A 12,034-nucleotide genomic window follows, 5' to 3' on the forward strand; every position below is an offset into this window, starting at 1 on the left:
AAAACGTGGATCCAGTGCCGTTGCAATCTTGAGCCATGTGCTGTTGGTGTGTTCTTGTCGAGAGGCTAGGTCTTCCTTGAACTTTGTCATGAATTTCACCACATATGCTGGGTCCTCTTCAGTGACTTCCATCACATGATACAAGTGGCAGAGGGCAGGTAGTACCACAGAGCAGGAGACGTAGGTCTTTCCAGCAAGGATCTCAGTTACATACCTGCAGTGGCATGCAGAAGGGGGGGAGAAAGAGAGGGAGGGAGACATACACACACAGAGTGAGAAAGAAGGAAAGACAAATTACTATAACACAAGTCGTTACATTAATAGTAGATTGACGCTCAGTATTCATTTGATTCATTCAATTTCAGCCTACAATGAATGGTCACATTATGCAGTATGATGGCAGATTTAGCCTCCCTGCAGGGTTCTTGAAGGGTATCCAAATTCTGGATTTTGTCCCATTCTGGTGGCGTCAACATGACCCTGCTGTTTGTCCAGGGTGGCTTTTATTGCTGCTTGATTGTGCTTGACCATTCCCAACGTGGAATTCCAGTGTGTTGGAACATCCTGGACCAGTGGCTTCTGCGTTAGTATTCGTGACTTTTGCGCTTCATTCAGCTCCGCTAAGTTTGTGGGCTGTGCTTGAAATGCCGCAACACCTGGCCAACACACTGACAAACCCGCTGTCGGCAAAACTCACAGTGATGCTTCTCTGTAAGATGTGGGCAATACAGGGCATGTGATCACATTGTAGAATACGAGCCGCCGCAATCACATTGCGTGTGCAACCATTCCTATGGTTGTAACTTTTCTGTCAATTTCCCATTTGCGTGCTAGGAACTGCTCTGCACATGCCTCCGCAAAGTGACGGTCTTCAGTTTTCATTATAGTTGGAGCAAAAGACACCAGTTCCCATGCTTCAGTGATGTGATGTGCAGTCACTCCTAGGTAGTTGTTATTCACTGAGGTCCAGTGGTCTCCTGTCAGGGCGGTACATTCTGCTGGAGCTGAAACCGCTTCTTTTTCCTTTTTCTCGGTTTCATAGAGTTCGTGGGTTTTCGTCATGATTGTGCTTCTTGCTGGTGGCTTGTAGGACGGGTCAAGGGTCGCTACTTTCATAACATCAGCAAAGCCCTTTTCTTCAACGATGGTTATCAGTCTACAGTCCTTAGCAATCCATTTGGCAGGTGTGTGGGTTAATTTATCCGACGTGGACTTGCTCAATTCTCTGTGTTCATTCAGGGTGGTCTGACAAAAGCTGGGTTTCGCACTGGAAGCCCCAACAAACGCATGCTTAGCGCTCAGATGGGACTTTAAGCTTGAGCAACTTAGGTAAAACTGAAACTCCTTCTTGCAGTGTGTGCAAATTACTGTTTGTTTGTTTGTTTATTGTACCGTCTCTATTCTTTTTAAACTCAAATTCCCCATCCAGAGGGCCAACTTGTTCCTGCTCCATGTTAGAATTATGGGATGTATGGGAGTGGTCTTTCTGCACATGCGTTAATTGCGTCAAATATTTCAACTAAATTTTTTTTTTTTTTAAATTACAGCTGCTAACGCAGTCATTTTGACAGCCCTACGTTAGCCTCGTAGCATAATTGCCTCAGTCAAATTTTGGCCAAATTGAGATATCTGCCTAACTCTGCTCTCCTAAGGCGTCTGAGTTTCTGTGCCTTACTGGCTCAGTTTGGCCAAAATATGACTGAGGCAGTTATGCTATGAGGCTAACTATATATTAAATGTTTTCAAATTGCAGAATGAATCCCAAGTGCTTTTGCAGGCTTCTTTATTTCGGAATTTATCTTTATTATCATTATTGAGCAGTAAAAATATCAAGAGAGAGAAAAGCTGGCAGCTAATCCATAAATTTCATTCTAATTTTTTTAAAACAAAAATTCCATACATTTAAGCTTCTCAACTTTGAGATCTGGCCTTCATCTTTTTAAGAATATATTTCTAAATGGTTGACTTTGCTGCTGAGCCGTTTCTACTACTTCCACTTTTCACTTGACCAAATTATCATTTAATCCAAAACACGTAACCTCTAACATAATATTCTGTGTTTACCCTCAGGCAGCTCATGTCTTTTCTCTGCCCTGCTGAAAAAGTGTGGTGAGAGGAACGTGTTTGCTCTGTGCCGTTACATCTCCCGTAGAAACTATCCTCCTCGATTTGTTGCACTGGTGCCTCAGAGAGAGGAAATCGATGAGGGGAAAGCACAAATCACTCCACCAGGTAAAGACACTGCCGGAGCCAAATGCTTGTAAAGACTCCTATGGGAAGCTTGTGAAGTAAACTTAAGCTCCATATGCAATGAGAAGGGCTTCATTGGCCACTGAAAAACAATCTTGTAAGTAGATAAGCTGCATGCCAGAGAGGTGAAAACAACAGAATGAGAATGCAGTGTTCTCTAACACAGTTCCTCTGTCTGTACCAGGTTTTAACATCATCTATCTGCCATATGCTGATGACCTGCGGACTCTGGATCCCCCCCTTTGCCCATTGGCCTCACAAGTCCAAGTGGACAAGATGAAGGAAATCATCTCCAAGCTCCGCTTCAAGTACAGGTCATGCAGCAATAGACATCTTTAAAAGAACATGCTGACTTTTGAAGGAACACGCGTACCTGCTGTATTCCCTGGAACCAGATGAGACAAACACCTTTCTTTGTGGGACACCGAGACTGTTTGACAGCTAATTAGAACACAGTGAATGGTAGCGAGTGGGACATGTTAGCGTGCATCTATCAAAAGTCATGAAATAGGTATAGTTCAGGGTCTTAGTTAGTCCAGAAGTAAACTTCTTCATCCTCTCTTGGTGAGATGCTGCTTATGAGGTGCTTTATGAAATCACTGCACCCAGCACTTTTTCTTGTCCTGGTTTCTATAAATTGTTTTGGGGTTTTCTCCTTATGAAGGAGATTATTTGCGGTGGCTTGCATGTAATTTACAAACTGTTTGGTAAATTTATATTGTGAGTGTTTCTTGTGAAATTTTTTTCAACAGTAAGTGTGATCATGTTCATTAAAAGGTCATTCATTTGACGTATTCGTGGAATTTGGTATCACTTTTTCATCCAAAATGCAGGAGAGATGCTTTTGAGAATCCAGTCATCCAGCAGCACTACAGGAACTTGGAGGCTATGGCCCTGGATATGATGGCTCCAGAAGACACAGAGGACCTCATAAGTAAGCACACACATTCTGGTTCCTTTTGTGATTGCTGAAACCATCATCCGTTGATCTGTAATAAACTACTCTCTCTCCTCTGTCTTAGTGCCAAAGGTGGACCAGATTGATCACCGTCTGGGTCCTCTGGTCCAGGAATTTAAAGATCTGGTCTACCCTGCCAACTACAACCCAGACAGCAAACCCGCTGCCAAACGCAAAACAGGTCAGGGCCGAGCTCATCCTTGAAACTTTGCTTGTTTCCGATGTTATACTAGAGTAGGGGGTGAGTTGCTCATCAGTACTCACAACTTGGTGGTGGTGTTACTTTTGTTCTACTGTTTTCTTCACTTTTTGTATGCTCTTTCAATTCATCAGTTGAAAGCAGAGGTAGAGCAGAGAAGAAGGCCAAAGTGGAATTACCAGAAGATGAGCTGATGGCAATGGTGAAGGCTGGCACCTTAGGAAAACTGACCGTGCCTGTGCTGAAGGAGGCCTGCAAGCAGTTTGGAGTTTCAACCACCGAGACCAAGAAGCAGGAGCTGATTAACGCTCTAATTTTGCGGCTGGCTCCATGATGAGTTACATGTCTGTGCCTCCATGAGCAAGCAAATGTGTTGTTTTTTTGGGTCATCTGTCACACTTCAGTTCAGTGTCTCCTTCCTCTCAGCCTGGTGGCCTGCTGAACTTTGGTGCCTGTTTTGAAAGCCTGTAACCTCTTAACACATTTCACGATAGCCAGTCACTGTGTTTCCGTCAGTGCATTTTGATGCGCATTTTGTATCTAGTATCACATTAAAAAATATCTTGGGGAAACAATGAAAACCATACCAAATTTTACACTTGCAAAGTGTGCAGTGTAGAAGATCAAAATCTCTGATTCGAATGGACTGGCAGTCAATCTGTAACTCTTGAAAACTGACCAGCTGTTTCTGCCACTATTGTCTTCAAGAATACTCTCAAACTTTGCCCACTCTCTAGACAGCATGTAGTATGTCTGTTACTAGCTTGCACCGAAGGTAATTTTCAAGTCTTCTCAAAGTTTTTCCACTGACAGATGATTGTTGATGGCCAAAACAGTCAGCCAGTCTATTGTGTTTATGGGTTCTCAAGCTACTCCTCTTCAAAACAGCTTGTACAGTCATACAGTATGCTGCAAATACCACCATCTTCTGACGGAAATATGCAATGGCTGAGTCACTCTATCTAAAATTTACTCAACATTTTCATGGAAATGAAACCATTGTGTTAAGATTAAACCTTTTGTATTACAGTTCTTCCAGAATGTCTGAAATGGCTGTATTCATCCCGCAGACTTCAGTTACACCAATAATGCTTCATACTAGTTTTTAATATGACTTTAATGTTGGGGTTAATTGGAAGATGCTACATTGCAAATTTGGTTATAAAAGTATGGATTTTGCTCTTTTGTTTACCTTGTGTCTTCATGAATAAAGCTTCAAGGCAAGGCAATTTTATTTGTAGAGCCCGTTTTCACAAACAGTTTGTCTCAAAGGGCTTCACATGGCATCATAACAACATCCTCTGCCCTTAGACCCTCACATCGACTGAGGAAAAACTACATAGAAAACCCTTTTAACAGGGAAAAATCTGAGAAACCTCAGGGTGAGCAACAGAGGAGGGATCCCTCACCAGGAGGGACAGACGTGCAGTAGATGTTGTTACAGACAAGAAAACAGTTTACAATACAAAATGTGGGAAACATGGAAATGTTAATAACAGCTGAAGAAGGAAGCTTCTGGTAGGGGAGGCAGGGAGAGCAAGCCAGCTTGATGGGGGACTGGATGGCAGACTGGTTCATGGAAGGGGAGCGCAGGCCGGTGTAACAGTGGGGAATAAGAGGGGGGGGACGATGCAGGCGGCGGCTGGAAGAGAGAGATGGACCTCTGGTGGATCTGTGGAAACAGACTGTGAGACACCAAGGCCAAACTACAAAGTGCAACAAGTAGTGGTAGTGACAGTTCCAAAATGTGTTGAGAGGAGAGGAGGAGAGAGGGGGAGAGGAGAGGAGAGGAGGGGAGGGCTCCATGTAACCTGATGTGTCCCCCAGCGGTCTAAGCCTGTAGCAGCATAGCTATCAATGGTTCAGAGCTACCTGAACCAGTCCTAACTGAAGGCTCTGTCATAGAGGAAAGTCTTTAGCCTGGACTTAAAAGTAGTCAGAGTGTCTGCCTCCCTGACCCATGGAGAGAGCTGGTTCCACAGTAGAGGAGCCTGGTAACTAAAGGCTCTACCTCCCAGTCTGTTTTTATTGATACTGGGAATCACTAACAGACCTGCATTCTGGGAGCGGAGTGCTCTGGTGGGACAGTAGGGACTACTGACTACTTCACCTTTGTACAACCTTGTATCTTGTTTGTTTTCTTTAAATGATTGCAGCTGAGTTTGTCTTCAAGCTGGGATTCCAGTTATTCAAGTGTCAACAAGGCGTGCCCCTCCAAAGTAAAACTGCAGCATACTCTCCATACTTGCACTTTGTCATTGCTTTGAAATGCCGTTGATACAATACAGTAAGAGGAGTGTTCCTTATGAGGGCAGGCCTGAGCAGGCACATGCATCAGACAGGAGGGATCGCTGACTACTTGGACTACATGAACTACATGAACTACTTCTAGTACTGAAAGTAGATGCTGGAGGAGATGATCTGACTACACATCAGGTAATCACTTGATTGCAGTGAAATGGACTTCTTAACTTGTACGTAAGGTACCTGCATTTTACCTGCCATATATTGAAAATAACATTGACGATGGACTCTAGATTATATTAAAAGTTTTTTCAACTGCAGTTGTGTAAATGTCTAAGTTTTATTTTGTGTGTGCAACATCTGTGGTGTTACTCTAAACATAGAAGTACTGACATTCTTGCCGCACTGGTACTGCTGGAGGGTCTGTCAACCGCAGAAATGGATTGTGTATGTGACACCGACCACTCAGACGATGCCGTTACAGGTGGGAGACTTCATATTCAATAAACATACACAGTTAAAGACCACTCACTCACTGACGAAAAGGATGCTAAGTTAGCAGGCAATTGAAATGAATGCTGATAGCCAGTCATAGGGGATTCTGCATAGCCTTGATGCTTTGGGATATCACCTGAGTGTGAGGGATTCAAAAAGATTGAAGTCAGATGGATGTCAGAATAATTCTTTGAAGACACAAGCGATGGTGCGTCAAAAGCCAATAAACACGGAAAAGACGATTTTCATTTGTTCTGTCTTCTCTCCAACGGCAGACAGAATGTGAGACCTGTGATGAGGGCAGGGGGGTTCAACAGAACACAAACACAACACATTTCCTCGTGGATGGAACTATGACTTTAAGTATGGCATATTAAAGCAATGTAATTTTGACATGGGACGTAAAGTACGAGCACTCTGAATTTCAACAACACAGCTGGCAGTTTCACAAGAATGCAATGAAAATCTATTCTGGACAGCAGGTTTTGAGGTGTACGACGACCAAAGGACAATAAACTGATCTATAAAACAAGTTTTATACTCAGCCACAGGGATTCATAGGGATTTACTGTATTTCGCTATGGATTTCACATTTAGGTGAAAGGTGAAGCTTGTGATAAGGCATGAAAAACATTGAAATACTGATGTCATTCTCAGCCTCCCCCCTCTCTTTTTAGGCTGGTGGCTGAAAAGGAGCAATGTCCAGATGGGAGTCTTTACTGTGGTTGGATATCTGCTCTACAGGTTCTCACAAAGTCAGTCTTTTAAAAACACACAGGTTTACTTGAACTTATAAAAGCAAACATCACTATTGATTTCCATATTTATCGATCTCTCCCTAATTGAGATGGTGAATTTAGAAATTAGAAGTTAAGTAACTGGATACATTTCTAAAAAAAAGAAGAAACAAATTAGTGAAAGCCCCTGTTTTAATGCACTATTCACAGAATTTGGCACTCATGTCAGGGTTTGAGCCCCAGCTCAGGGACGGGATCTTTCTGTGTGAGTCTCCATGTTCTCCCTGTTCCTGCTGGGTTCTCTCTGGTACTCCAGCTTCCTCCACAGTCCAAAGACATCAAGAGGGGACCAGGTTAATCCAGACTCTAAATTGACCGTAGGCGTGGCTGGGAGTGTGAATGGTTGTCTGTCTATGTGTTGGTCCTATGATGGACTGACGACCTGTCCAGGGGGAACCCCTCCTCTCACCCAAAGGCTGCTGGGATAGGCTCCACCCCCCCACAGCGACCTTTAAAGGATAAGTGGTTAAAAAAAAATTAATGGATGGATGGATGTTACCAATCAAACAGACTTACTTCTGACTTATGTCTGATATGTGTTTGAATTTGTGCAAGAAAAACTCTTCAACCTATCCCAAATGCACTACTGCAAGTACATTGTACTATTATTTATATCAAGTCTTTGTACTTGTTTAATTTCAGGTTTTATTTTCACTCTCTATATTAACAAATATCTACAATATCTACTGTACTCTCACATTTTCAAAACAGGCCCACTGCTTAATGCATTTAGAAGTTATCTTTTTTTTTTTTTTTTTTTTTTTTACATTGGATTGTGTTCAAAATACAGGGGACAAAAAATGATCTAAATGATCCGCCAATTTTCATCTACATGTAAACCCTCCTTGAGTTCTGTTGCTGACACTGAAAACTAGCGTTAGGGCCACCTTTGAGGAAAAAATGGGAGGAGGTTTGGTTTTTTTTCATCATGCACTTCAAGAAAAAAGTTGAAAAATCAAGACAAAAAGTCAAAATACAATGTCAAAAATGAAGTATATCATAAATTGAGAATAAAGTCAACCTCTTGACACTGCAACAACCAGCACATGTGACTGCTGCTACACAATGCTGAGCAGGCAGTCAGGTGAACTGGTGACACTGTACTTTTAACTTGTCTTTAGTAACAAAGAAATACTTCCTGTTTTCGCTCACAAACACACTGTAGTTATCATTATTACGACTTTGAAGAGACTGAGCTGAAAACTGCCACTGTTCCGAAGGAAGGAAGTGTTCCAAAAGAACAAATGTCAACTTTTTTTCGACATTGTATTTTGACTTTATTCTCAACAGAGTAGGTTGACTTTTTTCTCAAAGTGCATGATGAAAAAAAAATCTATCTCTTCTCATGTTTTTTCTCATGGGTCACCCTAATACTGGGTGGCACGGTGGTGCAGTGGTCAGCACTGTTGCCTCACAGCAAGAAGGTTCCGGGTTCCAGTCCCGCCTCGGGCATGGGATCTTTCTGTGTGGAGTCTCCATGTTCTCCCTGTTCCTGTGTGGGTTCTCTCTGGTACTCCGGCTTCCTCCCACAGTCCAAAGACATCAAGAGGGGACGAGGCTGATTGATACTCTAAATTGACCGTAGGTGTGACTGTGAGTGTGAATGGTTGTCTGTCTCTATGTGTTGGTCCTGTGATGGACTGGTGACCCTTCCAGGGTGAACCCCGCCTCTCTGGGATAGGCTCCAGCCCCCGTGAACCTTAATAGGAATATGCGGAAGACGATGGATGGTACAGTCATCGGCTGATTTAATTCAAGGTCAAATATCATCGCCTGACATAGATGGAGTCTTGACAAAAATTGTTGTTCTTTTTTCTTTTTTGTCATTCTGTTTAAACACAATCAGAAAGCTCTATATCACAATGTGTTTTCCCCACAGCTCTTCCAGCTTTGATCCGATGGCCTATTCGTCTCTTTTGCTCTTTAACTGGTGAGTTTAGTTACAGTCACATGTCAAAGGTCACCCTTTTGCCCATTAATGAAGGTACTCAAAATAGATACTCATTCCTGTGTATAATATTCACTTAGGTCTGTCTGCTCTTTGGGGCTGGGTGAGCCGTCTGGTGGGAACCCTCCGTGGTATTACATCCCTTGTTACTGAACGAAATAGAAAATCCAAATATGTGAGTTTTCACAGAAAAACATTATATGCTGACTTCCATGAGGTGTGTTTCAGGAATCCAGAGTCTGTTTAAATGGCTGTCTCGAATTTGGAGGTTAATTGTAGGTGAGCACACTTCCTGCTTTTCTTGCAATTTACTTTTCACTTTGTACCATAAATTGACTTTTTAGGAGAAGCTGAAAAAAAATCAGGAGAAGCTGAAATTCTATAAACTAATAGGTCTTGTGGTTCAAGTACACGAATAACAGCAATTTGGAAAGAAGGAATCACAGCCGCTACAGTGACAGATCACCCCATGACAATGACAGGCCTCTAAAAAACTATCAATATACTCCTCATCAGCATTTTCCTCGAAGTTCAAATGGCTTGGTGCAATCACTGGAACTATCTCAGGTCAGTTCTCCTTCCTTTTCCTTGTTTCATGACTTGCTCTGCTTGTTCTAGACTGTTTTGCCAAATAGAAGATATTTAAATGAGCAGACTTATCCTTTTCTGCTATAGGTCCTCAGCTATCAATCATTTACTGCACAAATGCAAGCCTGTACAAGCCACATTGTTTCAATTTAGACTCCTTAAAAAATGCTATTTGCTTGTTTCTGCCAAATAATATGTATCTTCTCTTTGCTACTAAATGATATACCGTAATAATTTGAGATGATTTCACATAGATAAGTGCTGTATAGTGGGCGGCACGGCGGTGCAGCGGTTAGCACTGTCGCCTCACAGCAAGAAGGTCCGGGTTTGAGCACTGGTTCGAGCACGGGATCTTTCTGTGTGGAGTTTGCATGTTCTCTCTGTGCCTGCGTGGGTTCTCTCTGGGTACTTCAGCTTCCGCCTCACAGTCCCAAGACATGCCAAGGGGGGACTAGGTTAATTGGATACTCTAAAGGTGTGTATATAGGTGTGGCTGTGAGGGCAAATGGTTGTCTGTCTCTATGTGTTGGCCCTGCAATGGACTGGCGACCCATCCAGGGTGAACCCCGCCTTTTGGCCTAAGGTAGATGGGATAGGCTCCAGCCCCCTCGAGACCCTTAACAGGATAAGCGGTAGAAAATGGATGGAAATGCTGTATAGCCGAGTTTGTGCATATTACTTGGACAAGAATCAGGTTTGATAATCAAAAATTTGACACAAGGTCAGAAATTGTAATGACATTTGATTTCAAAGTGCTGTTGACCTTGGTAGCTTGTCAGTAAGAGCCATGCCAGATCTAATTATGAGGTAATTATTGCTAACTCCAAAGAAAATGTAAAAGTGACCATCATGTCTTGTCTGGCCAGTGTCAGTTTGGACTAACTTAAGCTTCCTTTCCACCACTGCAGGGTCATCCAGAGATCCCAATCTCTCATCCTGTAGCAGTACCATGAATCAAGGCCTCAGGCTGATCATTCTGGGGCCCGCTGGTGGAGAAAGGACATCCATGGCAAATACTTTGTTAGGCTGCAGTGCAGCACAAACTGTGGGACCCCTGACAGAGAGCACCATGAGAAGGACTTTAGGGGATAGTCAGGAGATTAAGGTGATTGACACTCCAGATCTTCTGGATCCATCTGTGGGAAATGAAATGAGAGCCAGAGAAGCGCTCAGGAGCCTTCAGCTTGCCAGCCCTGGACCACACGCCCTTTTGCTGGTAATTCAGGTATCGGGCTCCAGCACAGAGAATATTGACCAGGATGCCACTTATTCAATCCAAGCCATCCTGGAACTGTTTGGGAATGGAGTTTCAGGATACATCATCCCGGTGCTCACCCATGCAGACTATCCGCCTCAAAAGTACATTGTAGAGCAGCTGCTCACTGGAGGGTTGAAAACAGTCATATCTTTGTGTGGTCAGAGACCTCAGCTGGTGAACAACAGGCCAGATCAATCCCTAGAAGTGCAGAGTATGACACGCAGGGAGCTGTTAGGGCGTGTGATGGAGGTGAATGCAATGAGAGGGCACTTTGTCCATGAGCTGCAGAGGAGGGAGGATCACTTCAGGGAGAAGCTACTATCTGACATGGCCTCTTCACTGGCTGGAAGACTGGGACACACGCAGTAAATGTGAGGAGAAATGCGTTTGAAAATTGAGGATTAAAGGTTGAATTGATCAAGCTTTGAATAAACTCAACACTTAAGAATACAATTTTGATCTTGGTACTTTGTTACTCTGCTGATTTAAATCCGTGAAGTCAAAATTAAAGGACCTATGAACAATCTGTTGAGAACTTAAACAGACACATCTCCCAAAACAATGTCCAAACTTCAGCATGATAAAAAATAAATGATGGCTTTAGTCTGCAACTCGGACGCTAAAACTGACATCCAATCTGGGTCAGTGAAAAATCAGAAAACCACTCACAAACGAGAATGAATTGGGAGTTTTCATGGACATAAACTGTTTGGTGACGTTAAAAGTTGTTGTATGCAAGAATAGAATCATAATCACAAACTAAAATAACATACAAGATATTATAGTTCAAAAAGGTGGTTAAAAAAACAACATTGACCTCATAGGCTGCAAAGTTTATATGCCTGTAAAATAGCCTGTTATTCTAAAGAATATGTTTGTGAAACTGAGAGGGAAACTAGGGATGTTTATTTACTAGACTTTTAGCCCAAGTAGAAGTTTATCCCTGCAAAATATACTATATCATGAGAATCAGTTAGAGGGGCCATTCCCAAATTTAGATTTTCATTTTGGTGGTGTATTTACCAGTATTGGCAGATATTGATTGGCTAGCTCCTAAGAGTGTGTCAGCATCGTCAAGGTCCTTACCAGTTTGCCTCCCATGGAGGGCTGCAAGTAAAGCACCTTTCTGGGTGAAGAAAGCATACAGCGGTTGCAATTTCACTGATGCCCTTTGTGATTCATTAAAATCTGAATGGCTTGTTGAATCAATTGATCCCAGGTGCTGCTGGAGGAGGCTGCAGACCTTAAGAGACTCAAGCTATCACCCATACCATCACCTGCTCACGTCCCCGTCTGT

The 12,034-nt window shown here is 42.8% G+C and overlaps 2 protein-coding genes and 1 pseudogene across 12 annotated transcripts in view; 2 read left to right on the forward strand and 1 right to left on the reverse strand.

Annotated features, from left to right (window-relative positions):
* LOC147239326 (uncharacterized) overlaps positions 1 to 1,453 on the reverse strand; it is a 2,128-nt pseudogene extending 675 nt beyond the window's left edge.
* xrcc6 (X-ray repair cross complementing 6) overlaps positions 1 to 4,939 on the forward strand; it is a 12,176-nt gene extending 7,237 nt beyond the window's left edge. Inside the window, exons 10-14 of one of the 3 annotated variants that reach the window (XM_086195226.1) lie at positions 2,071 to 2,232; positions 2,435 to 2,564; positions 3,084 to 3,184; positions 3,273 to 3,389; positions 3,542 to 4,939. In XM_086195226.1, coding sequence (XP_086051352.1) covers positions 2,071 to 2,232; positions 2,435 to 2,564; positions 3,084 to 3,184; positions 3,273 to 3,389; positions 3,542 to 3,741 — 710 coding nt within the window. In that variant the 3' untranslated portion in view covers positions 3,742 to 4,939. The remainder of the gene's footprint in view (positions 1 to 2,070; positions 2,233 to 2,434; positions 2,565 to 3,083; positions 3,185 to 3,272; positions 3,390 to 3,541) is intronic. The other 2 variants (XM_086195225.1, XM_086195224.1) reach the window with 2 other exon arrangements.
* A 261-nt stretch (positions 4,940 to 5,200) lies between these two features.
* LOC147239327 (uncharacterized) lies at positions 5,201 to 11,415 on the forward strand. Of its 9 annotated transcripts, none has more exons than XM_086195233.1 (8): positions 5,201 to 5,843; positions 6,035 to 6,135; positions 6,804 to 6,890; positions 8,823 to 8,873; positions 8,972 to 9,022; positions 9,120 to 9,170; positions 9,408 to 9,458; positions 10,388 to 11,414. In XM_086195233.1, exons 3-8 carry the CDS (start codon positions 6,845 to 6,847, stop codon positions 11,104 to 11,106), a joined length of 969 nt encoding a protein of 322 aa, XP_086051359.1. In that variant the 5' UTR covers positions 5,201 to 5,843; positions 6,035 to 6,135; positions 6,804 to 6,844; the 3' UTR covers positions 11,107 to 11,414. The 9 variants fall into 9 exon arrangements, with proteins under 9 accessions (XP_086051359.1, XP_086051356.1, XP_086051355.1 ...); XM_086195230.1 differs by having other exon boundaries at positions 5,201 to 5,881; positions 6,824 to 6,901; positions 10,388 to 11,259; XM_086195229.1 differs by having other exon boundaries at positions 6,038 to 6,135; positions 6,824 to 6,901; positions 10,388 to 11,258.
* The last annotated feature ends 619 nt before the right edge of the window (positions 11,416 to 12,034 follow it).

The sequence above is a fragment of the Aulostomus chinensis genome, chromosome 23 (genome assembly GCF_037954235.1).
Source record: "Aulostomus chinensis isolate RoL2024-O1b breed Wild chromosome 23, RoL_Achi_v1.0, whole genome shotgun sequence".
NCBI classification, from domain to species: domain Eukaryota; kingdom Metazoa; phylum Chordata; class Actinopteri; order Syngnathiformes; family Aulostomidae; genus Aulostomus; species Aulostomus chinensis.